At 35.2% G+C, this 25,396-nt stretch overlaps 2 protein-coding genes across 5 annotated transcripts; both read right to left on the bottom strand.

Moving 5' to 3' along the window:
- Window positions 1-5,277, bottom strand: LOC120215360 (two-component response regulator ORR21-like). Of its 2 annotated transcripts, none has more exons than XM_039213080.1 (6): window positions 4,874-5,277; window positions 4,228-4,380; window positions 3,749-4,147; window positions 3,509-3,585; window positions 1,018-2,193; window positions 1-503 (listed from the first exon to the last, which is right to left on the bottom strand). In XM_039213080.1, the coding sequence occupies exons 1-5, from the start codon at window positions 5,076-5,078 to the stop codon at window positions 1,018-1,020; spliced, it is 2,010 nt and encodes a 669-aa protein (XP_039069011.1). In that variant the 5' UTR covers window positions 5,079-5,277; the 3' UTR covers window positions 1-503. The 2 variants fall into 2 exon arrangements, with proteins under 2 accessions (XP_039069011.1, XP_039069012.1); XM_039213081.1 differs by having other exon boundaries at window positions 1-370.
- Window positions 5,278-11,919: 6,642 nt separating this feature from the next.
- On the bottom strand, window positions 11,920-24,140 carry LOC120215357 (nuclear pore complex protein NUP155-like). Of its 3 annotated transcripts, XM_039213076.1 has the most exons (13): window positions 23,812-24,139; window positions 23,103-23,272; window positions 18,725-18,851; window positions 17,469-17,731; window positions 15,598-17,257; window positions 15,298-15,510; window positions 14,917-15,164; window positions 14,406-14,820; window positions 14,043-14,248; window positions 13,309-13,666; window positions 12,645-12,863; window positions 12,170-12,498; window positions 11,920-12,078 (listed from the first exon to the last, which is right to left on the bottom strand). In XM_039213076.1, the coding sequence occupies exons 1-13, from the start codon at window positions 23,968-23,970 to the stop codon at window positions 11,961-11,963; spliced, it is 4,485 nt and encodes a 1,494-aa protein (XP_039069007.1). In that variant the 5' UTR covers window positions 23,971-24,139; the 3' UTR covers window positions 11,920-11,960. The 3 variants fall into 3 exon arrangements, with proteins under 3 accessions (XP_039069007.1, XP_039069008.1, XP_039069010.1); XM_039213077.1 differs by lacking the exons at window positions 23,103-23,272; window positions 23,812-24,139 and adding an exon at window positions 22,614-22,742; XM_039213079.1 differs by lacking the exons at window positions 11,920-12,078; window positions 12,170-12,498 and having other exon boundaries at window positions 12,725-12,863; window positions 13,309-13,406; window positions 13,490-13,666; window positions 23,812-24,140.
- Window positions 24,141-25,396: the final 1,256 nt, after the last annotated feature.

Raw genomic sequence — 25,396 nt, 5'->3', positions numbered from 1 at the left:
AGGAATATTAGAATATTGACAGTATTTCGAGAGAAACGGAGAATAAGATATGGGGGAAATACACACACTCATTTGAGTATTAAATTAAATGAGAATTCTAACATGACTCTCCAAATACTCTACACAAGATGCCATAATATTTGGACATAAATACATACAAGCAAGCCGTCTCACAACTTATTTTTCCTGCAGACTAGTTACCACATATGATTCTAGGCTAGAAGCGAGTAATGCCTACGCCCTCACCGGAAATGTACAAAAAAGAGAAGAATTCAGTTCCTGCTCTTTTGGAATTTCCATATACCAAGTAGCTTCACAGTACTAAAACTTCAACTGGAAACTTTCTCAATGGCTGGTCCTGCAAAATAATCTATAACCACACAAGAAGACTAAGATAGGTATCTGTTCTCACCATACAATGCAAGCCTGTATTAGAAGAGCATCCGAACTGGATTCAGCAAATTCCCAATATTAAACATTGTCTATACGCATGCCAATAGTGTCTGCTGGGGGGGGGGGGAACAACAGAATGACTCTTAGGTTAGATTTGATAAAAATCCTAGGAAATTGATTCGAATCACAAGATGAACACCCATTTTTCATAGTGCTTCGATAAATTATACTTATGTTGCACAGAGTTGTGTCCAAGACATGTTCAGTTTTTTTCATTTTGTTTTACAAGATTTCCATAAATTTGGAAAATCCTTCGGGGATCCTCTCCCATACCTAGTCTGAAATGGGTAATTTTGAAAAATAAAGATTCAGAACAACATAGTTTGACAGTGATACGCATAACTAGTTAAATGTTGATTCCTATCATTCACATGCAAAGACACTGTGTGTTGCTTTCAAAAATAGGTCAAACAGAGCAAATGTTAAATTTTCATTAGAGAATGAACCAAGTGGCAAATTACTATAGTGAAAGACATGCCACGTAAAAGCAATAAAAGTAAAAATCAACTTATGCACATGCATGCTGTTAGGCAAATAAAATTTAAAAAGACCAAATTAAAATACCTATTCAGTGAAAACAGTCGTGAGATCATTTTGGGGAAATTGCAGTAGCATTGGTATTCCCACTTTTGCACTATCCCCAAACTCCATATTTGGCTCCTGCTTCATTCTGGTACCAATGTTCTCACTGAAAACCTTTCCAAGGCTAGAACTGCTCAAAGGTGACTGAAATTCACCAACAGGAAACCGGGCTGGGAGGCAGGTCCCTTTGTTGATATATCCAAGATTATTAAAAGGTGCTTGATCAAGCAAATCTCCAGTCTTGGTAGAACCATAGGGATCCTGATTATTGCTCGTGCTATGTACAAATCCTGGCAAATTCCTGGATGTTTTAAATGTCATGCTTGAGGCTTGAACTTGCTGACTAGCACAATTTTCAACATTTACTGGGCAGGATGAAACATATGGAGAAACAGAAGCAGGAGGGATATACCCACTAAGATCACCAGTAGTTTGGAGATTCGCATCAGAGTCTTGCCCGATACTCAATGAAGAACAATTTGATTGAGACGAAAGAAGACTGTAATCAATAACAGATGTCCTACTAAAGCTGCCATTCTGGGTCACAGAAACGGGACTATTTCCTACCTGAAAACTAGCAGATGACTGAGAGGGTGCAACATGGCAAGATGGCTGCACGTTGATCGAAGGGCGAAGGTCAGGAACAGTAGATTGCTGTTGTGGTTTTTGGAGTTGTTGATTTTGCTGCAACAGATCAATAAGAATGTTACCATTCTGAGAACTTAACCCTCCATTATTACCGGGTCCTGCTCTACAGATGTTATTAAAGGGCCATGCCCTGAATCCGGAAGTAACATCTTCAACAGGGGCACAGGATTGTGGGAAGTGTTTGAAACTGCTGTATTCACATTTTACTAAAGGCTGAACAAATGTGACACCATGGTCGAGTTGAATGCACTTGGGCTCTTGAAGGGATGCTTGAAGAAGAGCTGGCTGGTCCATAGCTGTAGCCAGATTACCAGTTGGTTGACCTAGGAGTTCAGCATGGAGGGCCGCTAAGGATTGTGGAGGAATTTGTCCAGAGGCAGCCAATGCTTGGATGTTAAATCTCCCAAGTAAACCAATTTTAACATTAGATTCTCCTGGCCCACAAAGTGGATTTGAAATACCACCTTGTTGAGTCACTCCACTTATTCTCTTCAAGTATAGTCTGAATTTCTGCATATAGAGATCATAGTATCTTGAGTAAATAACTAAATATAGTTTTTTTCAACAGGAGCAAAGAAGTAGCTAAATATGATTTTCTATTTATATTCAAATCAAAGTACAAAAAATTATTAGTTAAACCCAAATATCAAAACGGGGTGCAACAATGAACAATGCTACAAGCATGACTGACCAATATAATTGTTTAGTATATTCAAAACTCAATTATGAGGCCCAGTTCCAATCAGATCAAACATGAATCAATTAATCCTCAAGAGGAGATAATATTATAATTTGACAAGATGACAAGATGTCAACAACAAAGCATGCAATGGTATGCCTGAATGTTGTGGGCCAAACCTATGTTTTAAAGGCCATTAATTTTGATCCTCTAATTAAGGCTTAGGTTGCAATTTTATTTCTTTCCTTAGGTTTCTTGATCGTGATATTATTTTAGTTAATTTATTTCATTTCCAGAATATGGTTCCTATTTATGTAATGAGACTGTTCCTTAATTAAAGGGCCGTTTGGAATAATAAACCCTTAACATGATTTCCATAAAGAAACACTAACTAGATCTAAGTCTCTCTCAAACAAGCCCTAAGGTTTCAATCTCCCTTAGACGATCTGAATTGTCAATCAATAATATGCAACACATTATATAATGTTGTGCCTGATAATAGCATGACTTTAAGACATTTTGAAGCTATTCACAACCAAATCTTGACAACCGTCTGAAACTAATAAGAATCCCAACAAATTGAGTATGTTAACCAGCTGTGATTATAACTCATATCCCATTAACTTTACATCAAAACTTCCCTGCATATATCCGCCCAGCAAATATGATATTGGAAATTGGATAAAACTTCAACCTTTATGGAAGGGGAAGCAATGAAAAGAGTAGAAGTAAATTAAAATCCAAGTATGGTTGATGTGTAAGACAATATTTTGAACCTAAAACTGCATGAAGGAAGGAGGAGGAGCTCTAGCTCTACTAAATCACAGTAGAGTAAAACCAAAAAGAAGAAACAAATGATATAATCTCACTAAAAAACAGAACATAAAAAATATGTTGAAATAATAAGAACCAAAATGGCATATCAACATCATCAAACTATCAAGCCTTTGTTATCAGTCAAAAATCTGAAAATAGAATTGAATAGGGAACGTGCAAGCAAAACAACAATCAACTGCTTTTAATTAGTTCACTAAACACAAAGCTGAGAACCTATCACTAAATGCTTGAATATATTTATGATCAGTCCAAATTAGTAATAGCTGATAAAGTAAATGCAGGTCAGATACACACGGTGAAGAACCAAACCTGCAAATGGCTTGCAACATTTTCTCTAGTTAAACCAGGCACATTCATCAGCTCAAGAATTCTCTTGGGAACAGCCTCTGAAATGGAAGCCAGAATGTTTTATTCATCAAGAAGAAAAAAAAGCAATTAGTATTAACATTTCCAATTTCAGAGATTAAACAGAACACAAAATGCTACCCCCATACACATTCAACATTATCAGAAAAATAAATAAAAGGATCAAATCATTAGAGATCTTACTATCAATCCCCAGCAGATTTACAGCACTAACAAATTGTTGATGCAGCTCCACTGACCAAACAACACGTGGTTTCTTTGAAGTGGATGGATCATCATTGTCGATTTCACCATCATCATCTTCTTTTGTATTGCTCCTCTTTTTCAGAGGTTTCAATGATGCATTTGTTGCATCATTGACAGAAGAAGCATATTCAGCATCATCATTACCCTGTTTGTGCATATCAGCATCGTCTAAGCTTCCTGAATGTTCTAGTTCTTTATTCCCATTAAATTTCTTCCTAACAACATGCTGCCATATATTCTTTAATTCTTCCTCACGTACGGGTTTAATCAAATAATCACAAGCCCCGTGTCTGATTCCCTTCATAACAGCACTCGTTCTCCCATCGGCCGACATCACTGAAACAGATCCATCATGTTAATATGCAGAAACAAAATTTTATCAAAAATCTTAACAGGAAAAACAAAAATATGCTTACTAATTACTGGAAGATCCATTTCAAGCCCAACATGTTCAAGAAGTTTATAACCATCCATATCTGGCATATAAACATCACTTAGTATCACATCAAAACATCCTTTTCTCTCCCGTAAAAGGCCCAGGGCAACTTTGGCTTGGGAGCAAGTAGTTACTGCAAAAAGAAAAGAAAAAGCAGTAACTTAATTTTTAGAAGGAAAAAAAAAGAAATATAAACTTTGAATACACAACATAACATTTAACTCTCCTAAAAAATAACAAAATTAAGATGAAACCATAAAAATAATTAAGACTCTTTCTGGTGTTTGATAGCACGGAACCTAAGACATGTAAAAGCAAAATTCAGAAAGTAAATCATGTTTGAGTAGTGAAGGAAATACATAATGCAACACTTTTAAAAGAATTAAATTGTAATTTTTGATGAATAAAAATGCGTGATTTCACCTTTTCAGTAAATAATTATGTTTAAATTTGCCTAGTATTTTAGTGATTCGATCATCTCTAACCGAGTACAATTTTGTCTTTCCCCGTTTGTTTAAAAGTATGAACCACGAAATATACTAAAAACAATGCTTAATTAGAAATGGAAGTTCTATAAACAGAAATGCATGGAAATATATATAAAATTAAAAAGCAAAATTAAGCACCGATATAGAGACAACGGCAAAGCATCTGCTCGAGAATTCGTAAGCAAGTAATGTCATCGTCAACAACTAAAACCCTCAAACCAGCCGGGAACTGATCGGAGATCATAACCTCCTCTCCTTTGCACGATGACAAGCCACCGTAGCAGTTGGTGGTAGCGGCGCTCGCACTCACATTCGACTGCATCACTCTCTGCATGGCAATCATATCCAGAATACACAACTCACTCACACATTAGAAAGGTAAAAAAAGAAGCTAAAATTACAGTATTTCTGTGTCTTAATGTTCCAATTCATGAAAACAAAGCAACGAACGTCAACAATTGAAACGAAGGGAAAAGGGAAACCCTAGAAATGAGGGTGAAATTGAGAGGATTGAAGCGGGATGGGATGGACGAGTGAGTAAAACAATGATAAATTAGGACGATTATAGTTTATTTGAGTTGAATTTCCTTTTCTTCTTTTTATAGACAGAAGAAGGAAAAGGATAATAGAGCAAAAGTTGTCCTTATCTGCCAAGGAGATAAAAATCCGTAACTATTAGGAAAAAATGAATATAAAAATAAATTTTCAAATCATACCTTCTATTTATTTAAGTGTATAAGTTATTTTTCAATTAATTTAAATATTTAACGTTATAAATATTATCACTTTAATTATCTTAATTATAACAGTTGTTAAAAAATTTCATTAATTAATATGTGTTGTATTATAATTTTAAAGATTTTATTTTAAAAAATATTATATTTAAAAAATATTTTTTTTTAAATTAACCCCGCTTCTCTCTCCCCCAACCCTTTCCCTCCCGCCGCTCTTCTCCCCTAGTCGTCCTCCCGTCCTAGCCGCGCTGCCCCAACTCCCCTCTCGTCTGGTCGTCCCCTCTCCCCCAACCTCTCTCACTCCCCCTCTATCCCGTCCCAGACCTCCTCCCCTCAACTCCGTCCCACCCGTCCCCCAGCCCCCCTCTCGTCCCCCCGCTCCCTTCTTCTCCATCCCCCATCCCCCTTCTATCTCTCCTCTTCACCTCCCTCTCTTTTTATCTAATATTAGCAAGCGGTTGAAATGGTTAATGATGGTAGTTGTGTTGTCGGTGGAGGTTCGGTCCAGTAGAGGTTTAGTGGACGGTAACAACAGTAGTCGGCATGAGTAGAGGAATTAGAATAAATGTTTTCAAACTTTATGATATTTTTAAATTTTCGAATTTTTTTGGTTTTTTAAAGAAAATATATTTTAAAGTTTTTTTTATTTTAAATAAAATCTTCTAAATTATCATAAATGTGATACGCATCACTTAATAGATTTTTTAACTATCGTTATGACATGGACATTTTAAATCGTAACATTTGCAACTTGAGATATCTGGATTAACCAAAAAATAATTTAGGCACATAAATAAGAAAAACGATATAGTTTGGATACTTATTTTTATATTAAACTAAAAAAATTATAAGGGTGAATATTTTGTATATTTAAGTTAAAAATATTAGAGTAACTTAAGTTAATGAGTTTTATTTATAACTTAACTTTTATTTAAAAAAAATTAGATGAGTCGAGTTGACTTAAATTATTCAAGTTTTTGTTTAAATTTAATTTTAAATATTTATAATATTATGATACTAGTTGATTTTAATTTAAACGACTTTCTATAATCATATACGATATACATATATACACACACATTCATATTTTTTTTGTATGTGATATATATATATTATTTAATTATTGGGTAAAGTATACAAATATTATCTTAATTGTAGAGCATTGCTTTGTTGAGTCATACAACTATTAAAAATTAGAAAATGATCATATGAATATCCATATATTTCAAACTTGTTAAAAAAAGGTGATCATTTAAGTTGGACATTAACTTGTTAATTGTGATGTGACAGAACCTGATCATAAAAGTGTTTAAGCTATATTTTATAAATCGAATCTTCATTTATATTATACTATTAAGTTAGTATTTGAAAGTAATTATGATACCAGGAGATATCATTAAAACATAATTTTATTATATCTTAGCCAGTGGGTTAACATCTAACTTAGACAATGGTTGAATTTTTAATGAAAAATGACGCATTTAGAACATATAATTACTCAAGTAATCATTTTATAATTTTTAATAATAGTAAGACTCAATAAAATAACATCTTATAATCAAATAATCATTTTATAAATTTTAATAATCGAAATTTAATAAAAAAAAAACTCATTTGGATCTTTTACCCTTAATTATTTTTTTTCAAAATTGAAAATTGCTCATCTTATAATTGGAGTGGTTGCCTTTTGAGGGGGTTGAAGCGGAAGGTGGGACCAAGTGTCAGGCTCAAGCACAGCCACAGTGGGTCGCGTGCGATTTCGCCTTGGGTGAGTTTCCCTGTGCCTCGGTCTGCTCTGTTGGATGGGAGGGAGGGAGAGTTCAACCAACTGCCTACTCCTTTTTTGTTTCTATTTACTGCATTTTAATATTCAAACCTTTTTATTGCTTTGTCCTTTTTTTCTTTCTTTTTTCGATTTAAACCAAAACAAACAAAAGTTGTGACTTTTGGTGATAAATAAAGAGTTTAACTGTTTACCTAGACTCTTTGTTTATTTAATTTTAGGATAAACTATCTATTTAGTCATCTATTTATTATTATTATTATATTTTTATTTTTATTAATTATTTTTTAATCAAATCTAAACATTTCATTTCCATTTTGATTACTTACGGTGAATGACTGTTGCCTAAACAAAAATAATTATAATATGATATAATAATAATTTTAGTTCCGACAATTATATATTTTATCAATTTGATCATAATTCAAAATATTAGTAAGCAAACTATATTCATGTGTTGAATTTTATCAAACGTGTGTATTTCTACTGAGAGCCAAGGTTGGATCAAGAGAGAGCGGCCGGAGACAATTATCCTCCTCAAAATTTTAAATTATCATATATTTTAAATATTTTCTATTAATATTTTTTTCGTTATAAGATTCTCTCCCTTTAAAATTTTATATTAATTAACATAAAATATTGTATCTATCCTATTGAGAGTATACTATCATGCGAAGACCCTTTGCTTGTGCCTAAGAGCTTCTTCACTACTACTCGCTCTTCGTTTGGCATAATTCATCCGTATACAATGCAGAAAGGAAGTTGTATTTTGCGGGCACTTGAGATTTTGTGCCATTGGAACCTAACAGAGACGGTAAAGAATAATCTCAATCGGACCTATCAAGCCATTTTAATAATAAAAGGAAGAATTATTATTTTTAAAATATTAAATTTGAGTAACTGTGTTTACAGAATATACGCATAGGTAGTTAATAAAAATATTAAACATATACTGCTTTTCTATCCCTCTAAACTGCCATGTTGTGAGAAAAATCTGCACTAGTTAGGCTTTTTTGTCGAACCAATTTCCTTGGGAAATCTTTCGTTTAACTGGTTCCAAGAAACATTGACGTAATTCAATTTCTGAATTTCAGCGGTTCGAACAGGGATTGGACTAGTGAGTTAGTTCTGGCCATTCGATTTCAATCAGTAACATTCTAAATTTCACATGAATAAATTTTATATGTGATAATTTAATTCGTCATATTTTATAAAATATGAAAGATAATATTTTATTCGTGCCATAAAAATAAGTTTAACATGACGAAAATAATTATTTGTCACAATCTCTTAAATTTTATATGACGATTTTGAAAGACATTGTGTTATTATGTAACTTAATATTTGGTATCAAGAATACTTTAGGTATGTATTTTAACCAAGAAAAAATTATATACTTTTTTGGTCGCCCTCCTGATTTCTCAGGATTTTGCTCTGATTAATTCGAGTTGATCTGTGTCACACATCTGATTTTGGTGGGTAAGTCTCCCAACGATAATTTTCTTCATACACAATGTCTCAAACTCTAGACATGTTAAACAATACCAAATTATTTATCACTTGAATCAATCTCGTTGATAAAAAAAATTATATACTTTATATATTTATTTGTGATATAAACCATAATAATAATAATAATAATAATAATAATAATAATAATAATAATAATAATAATAATAATAATAAAAGGAATAGAGATAAATGAAGTGCAGATCGGAAGCAAGGGCATTAAATTTAGGAGTTTGTAAAGAGAGTTGGGGCATGGATTTAGGTGGTTGGTAGGTAAGAGCTTGACTAGAGATCAAGCGAGGATGAAGGCTTGATATTGTACCATCTTTGGCCACTCATTAATGTGAATGCATCAAATTTCTTTAGTACACATCAAACAGTGCTTTTCTTTTCCCAATTTTCATTAAAACAGAAAATCCTAAAATTTTGGATCAAATGTGTTATATTCTCGTATAATATTTAAAATTGTGTGAAGTTTGAGTTAAATTTTTTTAATTGTATGAAATGATTACAATATTATAGTATATCTTCATGATTTTTCTAAGTTATTGAGAACGCATACATATCCTGCAGATACTTGAATCATGATTTCTAGGAAAAATAACACTCCTTTTAATCGTTGAGACTATTCAGTGGGTTCGTGTTAAGAAAATTTTTATATGCGTGCTTGAGTCTTGAAATATGACCTAATGGGTTATTATTATGGATATGGGGGTGTAATTAGTGAAGTTGTTGTCAAATTACAATCCATCAACTTGTATGTGAACAAACTATAGATGAGACTAATAAAACATTTTATCCAGGGCCAACTTGCTGGCTGAATTGCCCAGTCACAGTGCCCACCAGATATGACAATCAAATGACTGGCTGCCTTTTCAATCTAGAGTTCACCATAAAAACACTTGCACATGCATCATAACCTAGCCGACGTTTTTCACATTTTGGTGAATTTCATATATGATTTCATAATATATATATATATATATATATATTTGTTGATGAAAGAAATAAGTTTATGGTGATTTTTGCCGGTTTATTTCTTTTAATTCAAATGAAGAGTCATAATCAATTATTCAATAAACCTAGAGAGATAATGAGCAGGTGATTTATACATGCTCTTAGCAATGATTTTAGGTCTATGAGGATGACGACTATTTGCAAGTTGACAGACTAAATATATTTAACTAACAGATAACAGATTTAATTGATCACGTAGGTTTGACAGCGGAATATATGTAATTTTAAAAAAATTTAGAGTTTTAAAAAATTCAATAGAGGGAAGATTAACAATGGAAGTATGATTTACGGAGAAAGTTCAAAGAAGGTACAACAATTATATTATTACGAGTTCAATTACTTCTTAAAAGGAGAGAAGTGTTGCTATTGCTACCTACTAAACACAAGGGTGGTAAATGGTAATATGGCCGCTAAACTCACAATTTATTAAGGACAAATGTAATAAACTAATAGAGACCGGTGATTTTAGCTTAGAGCAGCATAGGAAAACAAGGAATCTCAACCATATAAACAACAAAATCACCTTCCTATACTTGGAAGAATATTAAATGTGTGGTTATGAAAAGGTTAATCATATAAAATAAAAGGGTATAATGACAAAAAATGCCAATTACTTTTGAGTAAGTAGTCATTTTGACCCATCTTCAAGTTAAGCTTAGGGCTTCAAATAAATACCAATCTGCTTCAAAGGCTAAACTCCTACAAGTACTATACAGTAGCCAAATGATTTGCCATTTACAAAATGAAGCAACTGGTAAGATCCCGTTGACATGAACCAAAAGGGTTCGCCAAAAATGGAAAGCTCTTTAAGTTGTGTCATCGATGGCGGTTTCCGTGCTTCATGAAGGCCATAATTTACCAATGCTGAGCGCGATACATGAACGCGGTTAACTTAGGCGATTGACCTGAAAAGTCAAATGAGACTCTCTTTACATCTATCTTCCATATGATAACAATTATGTTTATGTATGCAGAAGCTGTGAAGACTGAAGAGTATCATTCGCTTGTGTTTAAGCTCTTGAATCCTCACATAGGTATGATTCATCATTATCGAATATCTCTTTAATTTTAAGAGTAAATTATGTATTTAATCATCCAACTATTCTTTTGATTATTGTTTTGATCATCCAACTATTTTTTTTTTCTTTTCAAAACCATATCTAACGTTACGTTTTGGTTACCTGCTGTTAAAAAATTAACAGTGACGTTGACGTGTCACTAGAAGATAATGACACATCATCATTAAAAAAATAAAAAAAATTATCACATCATTAGTTTTGTTTATTTTTTTAACGATGTGTTGAACTAATATTTTGATATAACAAATATATTGCAAAATTGATTTTGGACTTGATTGAATTTGTCAAAAAATTCTCAAAAATTATTCAAAGTCCAAATTACCTTGAAAATATTGAATGTTTCCAACTTAATTGAACCTTTTCAAAAATGATTCTAATCGTTTTAATGCTTTAAATCGAGTTTTCAAGTTTTTTGACTAAAAAGATCGATCCTTTGGATTCTAATAGCCATGGATCGATCTCTTCATCAAAGGATCGATTCTTTCCCTTAAAAGATCGATCTCATTCTTACAACAGTCGAATTATTTTAAAAAAATGATAGATTGCTTTCATCAAATGATTGAAAATTTGAGAAACAACATTGATGTAGACTCATGATTAGGAGATTTTGAATATATTTTTTTATCATTTTTATTTTGTTTATTTATATCATGCAAGATCATTTTGGTATTGAATTATTTTGAAAATTATTTTAAGAAAAATAATTATGTTTTTTTCTAAAAAAATTATTTTGAATATAATTTTTAATCTATCGACAACTCAAACACACTTTACCTGCATAACTATTCAAATTCGTCTTGTTTAGGAAGAAGAATATTATTTTTACCAATTCAATAACAAGTTTTCCAGTCTTGATAAAAATAGGGATAATTTTCGTATCAAATGTATTTGCTTCATTATTATAATTAATAAACAGCAAATCTTCTTCACATTTGCATCCCAGAGAATTTGAGATAATTTTTACTTTGCCCATTATATTACCAAAGAGAATTAAGGGATAATTCAACATTTCCTTTAAAAGAAAAAAAGGAGAGAATTTTGAAATGAAAAACAATTTGTTTATTATTCATACAACAACAACAAAAACAAAGTTTGAACTTTGCTCAATATCGGTCAAAAGAGAATGGTGTAATTAATGATTCTTCAAGTTCTCGAAATCCTCTATAAACTGTCTCAGTTCTACTCTGTGGAAGTGCCAATCTCCTCACCTCTGTCATGTACCTGTAAAATCCCAGAAAATCTATTTTAAAAATCCCAATATATATGCTAAATTTAAGGATATGTTCAATGAACCGAACATGAAGAAACTGGCCTGTTGGCTGCACTAGAGATCTTGTCTCGAATCCCTTGATTTAGAACCATCGTCTGTTCCGGTGAGAATGTTCCGCCTAATATTAAAGTAGCGCCAACAGCAGTCGTGCCCATTCTCTGTGCAAATACAGACATTGCCCATTCACGAAGTACTACCAGCACTGATCGAAGAAGGCGTAATCTGAGGTTGGGTGATGACAAGATAGCCCCATTTGATAATAGTTGATCGTAAGTGTTCAATGCAGGTTCAGCTGCACCCTTGCAAGCTGCCAGAAGAGCTCTGGTCACATCTTCATCCCCAACAGATTCAGTTCCAGATTCCACTCTCTCCTACCAAGTCAAACATGTTTCGGAGGAAAACAACTACTCAATAAAACAAGAACCAGTTGCCATTTAACAAAGCTAATGTGATGAGAATCGAACAAATTATTGATTTTTACATAACTAAATTGAAACTAGCTGAGAGGAAGATATACCATTGCAGCCTTTTCTAGATGAAGGCATAGAGTGTCCAGAGGTAAAACATCTCCATCTCCGGGATACACTTTAGAACCAACCCGCTTCAAAACGGAGCAAGCCTCGGCAACTCCACCCCTTGAAAGAGCTTGATCAATGAGTCTAGCCCAGGTTTCTCGGATAATGCTACTATCAGCATCACCTGAATAGTTTGCAAAGTACAACATTTCCAGACATATCTAAAAGCAGAAATGAAAAGGCAAAGAGTCTCGTTACTAACAAGAATAATAATATAGGAACAAAAGTTACCACATGCTTAGTTAAAGGGAAATAGTACTAAATCGGGAAATTTGAGCTAAGTTCATGGAAGCTTTATCCAAGAGAAAACCTAATTAACCTAAAAAAGCCACAATGTAAAACAATTCCTAACAACATGCTAAAACATTTGGAAACACAATTCAGTTTAATACAATTTCAATTATCTACTTACAAGTGAAGAATACTATATATAAGATATAATTCTCTCTCCACCTCTCATTTTACTAGTCATTTGCTCGTTGTCGGATCCCAAATTATGTGTGTAAATATTTATTTATGAATATATTCTTCACCTTTCTTTCTATATACAAAATCTCTGCAGAGAGCAAGGAAACAAAGAGGAGAATTAAAAGCCAGAATCGATACCTCCCAAAGTTCAAAAGGAACTGCAAATTCATTATACAACTGAGTAATGCTCTTCAAATCTGAAGATAATTCCTTGGCCTTCTCTCGTGCAGCATTTGCTAAGTTGGCATCACCATTAAACCTGCTATCAGCATCAGATCCATTTTGAACAGATTCTGATGTACCAGGCGTACCTTCTAACCTGGTAGCAATTGCCTCCAGTTCCTCTTTTACTTTTATCTGAAACTGAAGAACATAAAGTTTCCCTTCAAGTAAGTCCAACAGTCCACTGTCAAAAGCACCCCGGCTAGAAGCTACCAGACCATCATTGTTACTAGCACTCTTGGCCTGGAGAACAGCATTACTTAGGTATTGACGCCTGGCATTGACAATCAAAACAAGAAAGTTCAGACAAATCATTGTGACAAGGAATGAGTCCCAGCCCTCTACACCCACAATTGAAAGTTCATTCAACACCAATTATAAAACTAGTTTTGAAAACCACAAACAGTTTGGATGCGTTTGACTAACTACTATATATAAGTGTGTGCGTTGCACTCCAAAAAGCTGAATAGCAGCTCTTCCCATAATCTTGTATCAAAGGTTCAATGGATTGAAGGGTAAGAACACATTTGGATTTTCAATATGACAGCCAGAAATAAGATCAGCACATGCTTATAGAGTTGAATTTACCGATTACAACCCACAAGTCTACAAAGATATGGATAAAACTTGATAAAATGAAAGTCATCAACCTCTGTTCAAGACTAGGAGCAGCGCTCCCATCGATCGAGCGTCTTTCAGCCAGCCTCAACAGTACATGAGCTGCAAGCAAATGCTGTCGCTTTAAGACATAATATCGAGCCAAAAGATCAAAGTATTTGGCTTGATTAGAATGAATAGGAGCTCCAGGTTGACCCACTGAAGGGGTTGCTGATGTCAATGCAGATAGAGCTCGAACCTATATGGAAGATGATTGAAACATCTTAAAAATTAAGGAAAAAGTTATTACAGCAATTCATCATCTAAGCTCTGAAGAAAGAAAACTGTCCACAGGTTGTAACAGTCAACTTTGAAATAAGACACAAAAGATCACAGAAATAAATAAATAAAACCACCTCTTGTGTAGGTTCACAACCAGCAGTCTGCAGAAAAGGCACCAAATCAGGACCTCCATATTCCAACAGCTCATTCTCAAGGCCTAAATTGATCATAGTTCTGTACAAGTACTCATGAAATAATCTGTCAGGTGATTGAACACTAAGCTGAACAATCTGGGATATATATTTTCTGCGTGAAGCATCATCAAGGACAGCTCGCACTGCAGCAGGCCTAGCAGGAGACCCAAATTCCCTCTGTGAACCCTCACCTTTCAGAGAGCGTAAAGCACTAGTAATTATCTCATAGCACTGTTCACGCTGGGCAATTGCATATTCTCTGATTGCTAGATCAATTTGCTCATTGAGAGCATCACCTGCAGGATCAAGTGCCTGAACTTTCTGTAGGGGTAAGCGAACAACAGCTTCATAAAATCTGCAGCAAAGTTTCAAGTTAAAGGCATAAGAATTTGATTTAAAAATCTCTTCACAGAAATCATATGCTATCCTCTTAATTGAATGATAAAATCACCTTAAGTCCTCAAACCGTTTGCAGACAGTACTTAAATCAGCAGATTCTGGAACTTTACTTAGGAATTCAAAGGCCTCCCTGGCGATATTTTCTTTCACAACAGGATCAGGAGTTGCAGCAGCTCTTTCAAGACATTCCACAGCTAAGAAAAACTTATAATCAGACTCCTTGAAATAGTTTGGACATCCCTCACGTAATTTTCCACTTACATCATCCACAGTCCCTCTACCATCAGGGCCAGTGTAATACTGGAACAAGAAATAACATTTATTAGCGCAATCATTTAGAAACTCTAATATACATTTAGAAGAAAACAAAATCTTGGGACTTAAGAAAAGAGCTCATATGCTGAACTTCTATAATACTTTAAGATTCAATTACCTCCATCAAAGCAGAAATAAGTCTTGTAGCAAGGCGATCACCCTCCTCAGAACAAACAAGTTGGTGGAATGTCAACTGAGCCAATTCCTGGCGGATATTAGCATCAAATCCCTGGACCAAGCGTGTTACATGATGCTGAGAAACAAGCTGTAGTAAAAACAGAGCTTCAGCAGACCTAAGAAGCAACTGCCGGATGCACTCCATAGCTCTCACCTGTAGCACAAGACTTTTGTAAGAAACAGATAAGAGGCCTAGGGCCTAGTTCATAATAAATGGAAGCATCAAGAAATTCCATCCCACCTCCATTGCAGCCAATTCAGCAGGACTATACGGTAATCGCTGTCTTTTATTTGATGTTCCACCACCATTAGACTCCACACTCCGGGAATAAGCACCAAATAAGTTTCTCACCATGCTCCTATCACCAGCTCCTAATTCTGAACCAGTTCCATACAGAATAGAACCAGTCATGTCACCTAAACCAGCTACACATCCATAAAGCCCTCTTCTTTTGTTCCTTCTAGACCTTAAGAACATCTCCAAAGCACGAATCTTTTTCTCAAGGACTTGCATAGCCCCAACAGAAAGTCTGCATGCAAGCAACCCATTTCCTGATGCTGCATCATAACCACCTTTCACAACCATAACAGGGAGCTCCCAAACAGGAAACAAAAACCTTGATGAGCACAGGCAGAGCCCTTCATGAGCACCTGAGAACACTGGCTCGGCCTCCTGAACTACTTGCCCCATGCTGAAACCCCCAGCAGCTGTTCTAGTATTTGATAATCCACTAGTACCTTCAACTTGTGGCACACCAACAATTCGTGGGTCCTCAAATGCTTCAGCTGCCTTCTCAGCAACAATATTGCTTATAAGATTTTCAGAATGAACTACCTTTGCAGCTAGCATCAAACACATTGCAGCTGCTTCACCAGCACCAAAACGATTAAAGAAATCCTCTACTATGGGTCTTGGAGAGTTCAACTCCAACAATCTTCTCAAAATATCAACAGGCCGATTGAAAACTACTTCCATCATGCCCATGGTACTGAAAACAACCATTCTCCTCCTTGGCAATATATGTTGAGTTGAAAGGTCACCTCTAGCCCACAACTTTCCTGATGCCTTATCACAGTACTCAACTGCGCTTTCAAATCCACAAAATTCAAGCTCGGAATACAGTGATAACACTGTTGCAGCTGTATCTGGTAAGGGAAGAACATCTGCCACAAAGAGCATTCGCCCTTCAACAGGCAAGGAAGATACAGATTCTCGCAATGCTCGGGAACTCCGAGCACTTGCTCCTAAATTACCTGACAGAGATGACTGTGAGCTTGAATCTCTGCTCACAATGAGAAGAGAAGACATGGTTGGTGGTGACGAATCAGAAAGAACAAGTGTTCCAGCAGAGTAGTATGCTGTTTCTACCTTCAGTGAAAGATCCTCGGTCTGAGTCCTACCAGCCAATGACATTGCACCAAAGGTAAGTCCACCACTGACTCCTAAAGGAGGCGAAGGCCTAGTGGTTACAACTTTTAAACAGCTTGGCCTGTGGTGATGATTGTTAAATCCGCCCAAACTTCCAACAGTACTATTACTTCCACTAGATGAGGAAGTGGAAAGGTACATTCTTCTACCATCTGATAAAATGGCAACAAGATGCAGCCACTTTGATTCTAGAGTGGATAAAGGGGAAATTGAAACAATAGATGGTTTTGCTGATCGATTTGACGCTCTTGATGCTGTTGTTTGTCTGCCTCCATAATGTGCATCTTTCTGATTTAACAAACTCCTTTCTTCAGCCACTTTCTTCAATGGACTGTCACCACTTGGCCCCATAACAAAAACTTGAATTTTCATATCTTCAGTTTTTGCATATAGAATCTGCCTTTCGTTATCAACAACCATTTCAACAATGGGATCTACAGCTCCAAACTTAAACACGTTTGGTATAACCCACCTGGACAACCAACAAAGATCTCTGTCTTAAAAGCATATTTAAACACTTACCAAACCAGAAGTACTCAAGATCCTCATTTTGAGGTTGTCTCACACTTCTATAATCAGAAGGAGACAAATCATGTAGATAGAAAACTTTTAAATGTGCAGGTGAAATTATAGAAAAAGCAAAACAACCACACAAGCCAGAAGAATTAAGTAGCATAACACACCTTGAAATAACACTTCCTACACCTGCAGTGAGGCAAACTTTACGGCATCGCTTATGCCAACCTGAACCAGTAGTGTAATGCAGCTCATAGATGTGGCCATCTCGGCCAGCCATGAAAATACGACCCTTATCAGTACAAGTGATACAAGTCATGGTAACTCCATCAGAAGGAATTGTATACTCTGGCAAAGACTGCAGTGAGACTTCTGCATAAGGATCAGTATTATCACCCCCTCCAGAACAGCAAACTCCTACAAGAATCAACTGATAACAAGCAAAGCTAGTAAGAGAAACATGATTTCATTAAACTACAAGCTAGGATACTGAGAAAAAGTCAATAGAAACTGCCTACAAAATAAATAATGATGTTAAAAGTGCAATGGTTTTCTTTTGGCTATGGTTTTAAATGCTAAAAATGAGGTGCTGGAGCAAAAAGCCTGATGGATTTCTGCTGCTTGTTTTCTTTTTTTATCAGTTTTTATTATAAAAGTTGAAAGAAAAGAGGACCAACAATTAATCTTCATAATAGATTGAAAAGGGCATTATATCATATCAAAAGGTTTTTCTTAAAAAAGAAACAAAGCTACAGCCACCAAAACGTTATTTAGGGTAAAAAATTTCAACAAAGCAGCTTCTAGAAGAAGTATTTTGATATACTTTGTACTTATTTCTCGTTGGCTCTCAATTTTCTTTTCTCCGTTTCTACTCTTTCCTTATTCTCTTACTTTGCTCTCTGCAGACTGCACTCATTTATGAAACAAAGGACAAATGCTGGTATGAAAATAGAAAATAAAGCATGTTACTCTGCCTGTGTTCAAAAACAGAAAGTCTTTCCCTTATTTTCTCCTTCATAACAAAAGCATTTTCCTTTGCTTTTTGTCCCAAAGCCACAATTTTTTTTGAAATAGATTAGGGAACAGGTTAAACTTGAACAATCTTTTCAATTTATTAAATGAGCTTTACTAAACCCTAGTTTATCACATATGATAAATAAATTTTCTTTGATATTATTTATGTATATGTGCCTTCACTCGACCAAGTGCATTTTTGCACATTGCACCTCAGGTAATACAAGGGTCATAGCACCTAGACTGCACCTTATGCACTTGTCAACATTGGATACAATTCAAAAGGGAGAAACCTATGTCCACAGAAATCATTTAGAAAGTATCCCTTTATCAATCCCATATTTGAAATCATAAATAAGATATTCATTAAATAACATCTTCCAGAGGCAAAGAAAAGCCAAGTTTTTACCTCAACAGGAGTTGCTAATATTAAAAGATACTGTATAGCTTCAATAAAAATGCCATGTCTAGATTTGGTGAGGCCAACAGCACATATAGTTTGTTCCTCCACATTGTATTCAGGACATTGGCCATCCCTAATCAAAAGTAAAGGTGTGACACAAGTGAAAAAAATAAAAATAAAATAAATAGACAGCATAGAAAAAGACAAGCACTCTGTTTCTAAAAAATTATAAACAATGAATTCAGCTCGGCTGTTCAAGAACCATCTCTTTATGGGTGAAGTTTGCATGTCCTAGATTCAACTGACCAAAGAATGGCTCCTGGAAAGATTCAAGGGGGGAAAAGAGTGGAGGCAGTCTATTCATCATGATGCACCCAAGCCATTGGAAAACAAAAAGGTACTAGGCCAACTAAATGCTGGATATATCAAATCGAGACACCCAAAAAGAGCCTTAATATTTCATCCAACAAATTATTTGACTTCATGGCACTTGTGGGTTGTCATTGACATAAATTGGCAATGGTTTAGAAAGCAAGATTCCGTGACAAAAACATTATAATTGATAGATATTCTCTAAAACTCAGGATTTTTAAAAAAGTTTTCCCTAAAAACATCATCCCCAGCGTCATTCCCTTCCTAGCCCAGCAGCCAGCCACCACTTTCGCTGCCGCGCCAATCACCGTCATTGAGCTCCGACCGTAGCTCGTCGGCATCGGAATAGTAAGGAAAAACCACCATTTGAAGCCTCTCTTCACCCTGGTTATGAATCTGTAGTTGGTTTTCCCAAAATCGAACTAGATCAACGTAGATCTAGAGGAAGATTTTAGATTCTACCAGCCGATTTTCCTAAAGATACAAGCTGCTGCTTTGTGAAAAGGTTCTCCTCCACCGACCGCCGCAATCTCCACCGCCACTTCCATCTCCCTCCTCTTCCCTTCTCCATCTTTTCGATCACTGCTACCTCAAACCCATCTCCAAATTTCACTGCTTCAGGCTTTCCCACTGACGGCCTCCAAACTTTCCGTTCTTCTCTTCCGGCGTTGATCACCGGAACTTCCAGGTTTGCTCGCCTCGACGCTAGCATCAAGGATAGGCTTCGTTTCTTGAGGGAGAGCCTCATCGCAGTGGATCTTCGCCGAGTGTTCTTCAATTCTGCCGCCGTCGCCAGTGACTTATTCCGGCAACAGTAATCCAGTTCTTCAATTCGGCTTACAATGTATCGATCTCCTTCGGTAGCCGCTGGATCGTCTCGGATCCGAGGTAGGTTGCTCCCGGGGTTATACAAGGCCTTCTCACCTTTGGGATTTGCCAACGGAGAGGCCAGACTTCGGTTAATGGTTCTGCCCGAGAGTTCTGGCTCAAAGATGACGGCTAGGAGGCGACTACGGGTTATCCAATCACAGCCGGAAAATTGTGAACGTCTTCAAGCCCTCGCCGAGGACCGTGAATGGCGGGATTCACCTATTGAGAAAGGAAACTGTTAATGGTGGGTCTTGTGGTAATCGAAAGCAGACATTGAGCAGTGGAGATAACAGGGGTCAGGTTAAGTCGAGATCAAGTGGGGAAATGCATATGAGATCCCGATTGGAGGCTTCGTCGGCGAAAAAGGATACCTTTTTTTGTAAGAAATATGGTGGATAATGAACCTAAGCCTGATGGTTTGTCTCCTTCACAAGGAGGGAAATATAGGATTGAGAAGCTTTCTTTAGTAGTGGCATCACCAGCTCTTTCTGCCGCTGATGTTGATCACGATGGAACCAAGGAGTTCACCACGAAGGGGTATTCCGATGAAAAGTCTTCTAAAGTAGCAAGAAGGAGGAGAATCGGGTTTCATAATTGGTGGAAGGAAGGCTAACCAAAAATCCGTAATGGGTACAGAAGTGGTTGCTACACGTTATTTATTGAAAACCTACCAGAGAAGATCCATTGGAAGAGGTTTGGATTTTTATTTTGCACCCACGGTCGGGTAATTGATGCTTTCATTCCTAATAAAAGAAATTCAAAAGGGGTTCGTTTTGGATTCATCCGTTTTGCAACAATCAAAGAAACAAGGAAAGAAATCTCAGAAATGAATGTTTCTTATATTGACGGCAGCAAAATTAGTGTTTTTTTGGCTAAATTTAAACCTCGACAGTCTTTTTGGAAAAAGACCTCGACAACTATTCAACGCAAGGCGAGGATGGAAGTTGTTTCGAGGAATAATCATTGTGAAGTTGAAAGTGTTATTGACGAAGATAAACTTCACGTGTTGAGTAAATTTCTAGTGGGGTGGTGCAAGGACTTTATCAAAATTAGTAATCTCGCTAGTCAAATGCAAGCCAAAGGCCTCACTGGTTTCTCGTTAATGAGAGCTGCTGGAAATGCAGTACTAATGATTTTTGAAGACTCTGCTTCACTGAGAAGTATGAAGAATGATAAATCAAAGACCCCGCAAATTGGTTCTCCAGAGTTGAAGCCTGATCAGAGAGTCTGGTGGTGGAATGTCGTCGATTGTGATTACTTTACGAGGGAGTTCCTTTTCACGATTGGAATTGGGATACTTTCAAAAACATTGCAGATAAGTGGGATAATTTATTAGCAATCGACGAAAGCTGTCAGTCACCATCATCTTTTGATCGGGAAAAATTCAAATCCTCACAAAGGCTCATTTGAGAATTGATGAGTCCTTTTTTTTATAGGAATATTAGGCCTCATTAAAAAGCCCCTTCATGATTAATGGAACTCTGAAAAAGTTCCTTAATCATCGGAAGGATGAAAAGAGTGCCTTGGATTTTATTAATAATAAACTTAATACAATATATTACAAAAACCTGAAACTCCTTGAAGGAAATCGACAACCTAAATAGTTACAACCTTAAAAACAACATAAATATTAACCAATTCCAGCCTTAGCTAGAGCGTCTGCCTCTAGGTTAGCTGCCCTATTGATGAGTCCTTGGAGTTGAAGATCAGTGCTAACTCCTTCAAAATCATGGTGCATGAAATTGAGCCTTCCTTCAAACCAAATTCTTGGGTCCTTGACAAAGTCGATACTCATTAGATCTTGTTTCTTCAATTGGGGCTTTGATTTAGTTTAAATGGTTGCAAGTGTTGGTTTTCTTTTGTGTTATGTTCTTTTGCGTTGTTTTTTTCCTTTTGCTGGAGGTGTAATTTAGAAACAGGGTGATTGTCGATGGGATTTTCTGGTTGAGGATGTGAGAGTTTTAGGTGTTTCTGGTTTGTTGTAATGGTGTATTTCTCCATATGAGGATATTTCGTGTTTTCATATGTATTCGATATTATTCTTAATAAACTATGAGGTACTCTTTTCTTCCTTCCAATGTTCGTTAACATACTTCTTAGTATATGGACGAATACGAAGGGAGTTTTTAATGAGACATCCAACTTTTATCAAAAAAATAATTGATAGATATTACTCTCTTCAGATAAACCTCCTCTTATCTAGGAAGCAAGTCCCCACTTTATAATAAAGCTTAAATAAAATCTTTATGCTACATCTCTACACAGTTACCCTAGAACATTATGAATAGGAAAAGGAAGGTAAAATCACACCATTGCTCACCTATACTGTTCTCACTGTTCAAAAGTGACGTCTAAGAAAAAAAGAACAACAGAACCAGTTGCCATTTTAGCTTGATAAAAATGTAAGAACCAACAAACTATTTCCATGGAAACACTCAATAGCATTATGGCTAAAATTCAAGAAAACAAGTTGACCTTTCACAATAGAGGAATGAACCTAGTCAATCCCATCTACATGTCTAGAAAGTCACCAAAGGTAGATAACATAATAAATGTCTGGAAGGAAAAAAAATGAGTAAAACCAACTCTCAAAATATAAAACCCTCATTCTTCAGACATATATTATTACAAACTGTCCCGAAATTTCCAGCACCTCATTGCCTATTGCTTTCAACCAGATATCACCTTAATCATCCCAGCCTATTTTCATATTGAATTCCTTTTAGTGCTTTTTCAGATTGACTTGCACATCTTAATCAATAAATGCTACCTTAGATATAGCTTTTAACCCTTCAATCCTGAATCAAAGAAACAGCTTCTTGCTGAGAGATTTTCGCAACCATCTATGCAATAAACGACTGTTCATGTTTTAGCAAACTGGCACCTCTTCTTCTTTTAGCAAACCACTTTCCACATCAAATGGTTACAAATTACCAAATTTATTTCCAAATTATAAAATTATTGTTGCCTCCACCAAGTAACTCCTCTAAGTCTAAGAAATTCATATTCATTCCATAAAGATAACTTATTATTTTATAAATATTCAACAAGCAGTCAGCTAAAACTCACAATAATGAAATGAGCGACCACATAAATGAAAAATTATGAAACGATAAATCTAAACAAGCAACAAAAATTTTACCATTTGTCAAAACGCCAAAGAAACAAAGAATTATCCACAGAAGCCCATGCCCTACGTATCTCCGGAAATATTCCACATAATGCAGTTCCTTCTCCACCAGCTGCGTTGTATCTTTCTATTAGTACTAGAGGTAGCTCCCAAGTATCCTCCACCTCAATCAAAGGAGGCCACTGCAGTGGAATATGAAAGACAATTTCATTAATAAGGAGAGTAACTCATCTCAAACCATCCCATCTATTTAGGCATGTCAACTTTTCCATCAAAATGCAGGACTGTAAATTATGCTTATAAGAGATAAGGGGCATAACATGAGTTCAAATTACGCTGAAGTGAAAATTAGCACTAAGCATCCATGCTGACTAACTGAATGCAGAACATGATATGGCTTACCGAAACATAAAGGTAACTAAATCAATTACACACAAAATATATCAAATGTGAAATAACCAAAAATAAAGTGAAGCATTTTAGAGCCCCAATAAATGCTTAATACCTGCATAGAAGAACAGAAGACTAAACACATTTCAATCACTGGAATTCAGCAAAAAATGGAAAAAGAAAAACGAACTCAATATTTTTGGGACAGAAAACAAAATCATCTAGACAAGTGAATGAAATCAAAATTCTCCAATCATACATCAAATGTTAACTGAATAGCTGAGAGAAACATTAAAGACTAGGTTTTTGGGGTACATTGCGCAAAAAATACCTCTCTGGGGTGAGTGGAGTAGGGGTGACTGGCGTATCTGGAAGCTTCCAAAGCTTCCTCGAGGTCCAACTGGGACGCCACTTCACGACCAATACGGTCGCTGACGACGAGCCCCGCATTGGTGACATCACGCAGTACAATATCCTCCACCCACGACATAGTAAAAACCCTAGAATCAGAAAGGGGGGAATGTAATTGGATTGGAAAATAAGAGCCCCAAGGTTCTCTTTTTAGGGTCCCTTAAATTGAATACAACCGTAGCTTAAATTTTGTGCTGGTTTTCCCTTTTCTTTTTAAAATGAAATCAAAAGGTAGAGAGGTCGGTGAAGGGAAAGAAAGAGAGGAGGGAGTGTTAAAGCGCAGGTATATAAAAAATAGGGTTTATTCATTCAATCAATGGTTTCTCTGTGGCGGGGAAAATAAGCTGTTTTCCTTGAGAGCGGGCCTTCTTTTAAAAATGAAAAAATCAGTTCAAGAACTTTTAACTAGTCTTTTTAAGATTAAAAATATATTCAAGTAATATATGGTCAACAAAATTGTAGGCATATTTTTTTTAGTAGTTTGAGTTTTCATATATTAACATTTTTAATAATTTACAATAATTATAAGATAATATATTTTTAAAATTGAAAATAACATAAGGTTATGTATGTAATATTCTACTATCATACACTTCGTTACGAGGGATGTATTATGATCTTTGTTTGAATTGAATGTTACGTCTTTGATTTTTTTTTTAGTTATTAATAATCTTATTTTTATGGTATTTTTTCTTTTTCTTTATAATAATTTTTTTATATTTTTGGTACGTTTTCGATCTTTTGATTGTTTTTTTCCTTTTATTCCCTTCAGGATTGGGTCTGACATCGTCGCGACTAATTAAGTTTGCACTTATTTGTTTTCACGTTGATCGTTCATGCTTTGGACCTTCAAATTGGATTTAGATACGCGATTTACATTCGTTGATAGTTTTCTCATGTTGCTTGACTTTGATTTACGATTTGTCAATGGTATTTCAATAATTTGATCCTTTTTATAATTGTTTTTTATGCGGTCAGACATGTTCGTATCTATCTTTTGTTCATTTTTTTTTTACATTTTCCTTGTATGGTCACTGTGTGATCTCAAGTGACTAGTTTATTGTGTTAATGGTTATAGAAAAATGTCTTTGTTATGTTTACGATTTTGATTGTAAACTTTTATTATAATTTTGAATAATTTCTTTATATTAGCTGTTTATTTTACTGATAGTGTCTGTCCCTCCTGAAATTTTATTTGTAGTTGTCTCATACGAAATATTTCTATTATTAATACATATATATCCACCCTAAAAAATATTTTTGGATCTATCACCGTCTCCGATCCCTCCCAGCTAAATTTGAAACTTTTTTCTTTTTCTTTTAATTTAACGTTGATTCTCCATTTGTCTTAAAATCACATCATCCCACTTCAAAACAATTTCATATCATCATGATGATTTGGAATGAATTATTTCTAAAACAATATATATATTTATGTTAATATTTTACTTAAAACATATAACTGTATTAACTATTTGAACTAAAAAATAACATTAAAAAATAAA

Source organism: Hibiscus syriacus, unplaced genomic scaffold (assembly GCF_006381635.1).
Source record: "Hibiscus syriacus cultivar Baekdansim isolate YM2019G1 unplaced genomic scaffold, ASM638163v2 tig00110114_pilon, whole genome shotgun sequence".
Classification (NCBI taxonomy): Eukaryota; Viridiplantae; Streptophyta; class Magnoliopsida; order Malvales; family Malvaceae; genus Hibiscus; species Hibiscus syriacus.
This window is presented reverse-complemented; position numbering and strand designations above follow the sequence as displayed.

What these genes read in the sequence shown, in the direction of transcription:
- LOC120215357 (XM_039213076.1), bottom strand. Translation starts at nt 23,970, where the DNA reads ATGTCGTGGGTGGAGGATATTGTACTGCGTGATGTCACCAATGCGGGG. An exon ending in TATTAGCAACTCCTGTTGAG is followed by an intron (nt 17,732 to 18,724) that starts GTAAAAACTTGG and finishes GCTTGTTATCAG; the next exon opens with TTGATTCTTGTAGGAGTTTG. An exon ending in GTAGGAAGTGTTATTTCAAG is followed by an intron (nt 17,258 to 17,468) that starts GTGTGTTATGCT and finishes TTGGTTGTCCAG; the next exon opens with GTGGGTTATACCAAACGTGT.
- LOC120215360 (XM_039213080.1), bottom strand. Translation starts at nt 5,078, where the DNA reads ATGATTGCCATGCAGAGAGTGATGCAGTCGAATGTGAGTGCGAGCGCC. An exon ending in AATGGATCTTCCAGTAATTA is followed by an intron (nt 4,148 to 4,227) that starts GTAAGCATATTT and finishes GATCTGTTTCAG; the next exon opens with TGATGTCGGCCGATGGGAGA. An exon ending in AAATCTGCTGGGGATTGATA is followed by an intron (nt 3,586 to 3,748) that starts GTAAGATCTCTA and finishes CTTCCATTTCAG; the next exon opens with AGGCTGTTCCCAAGAGAATT.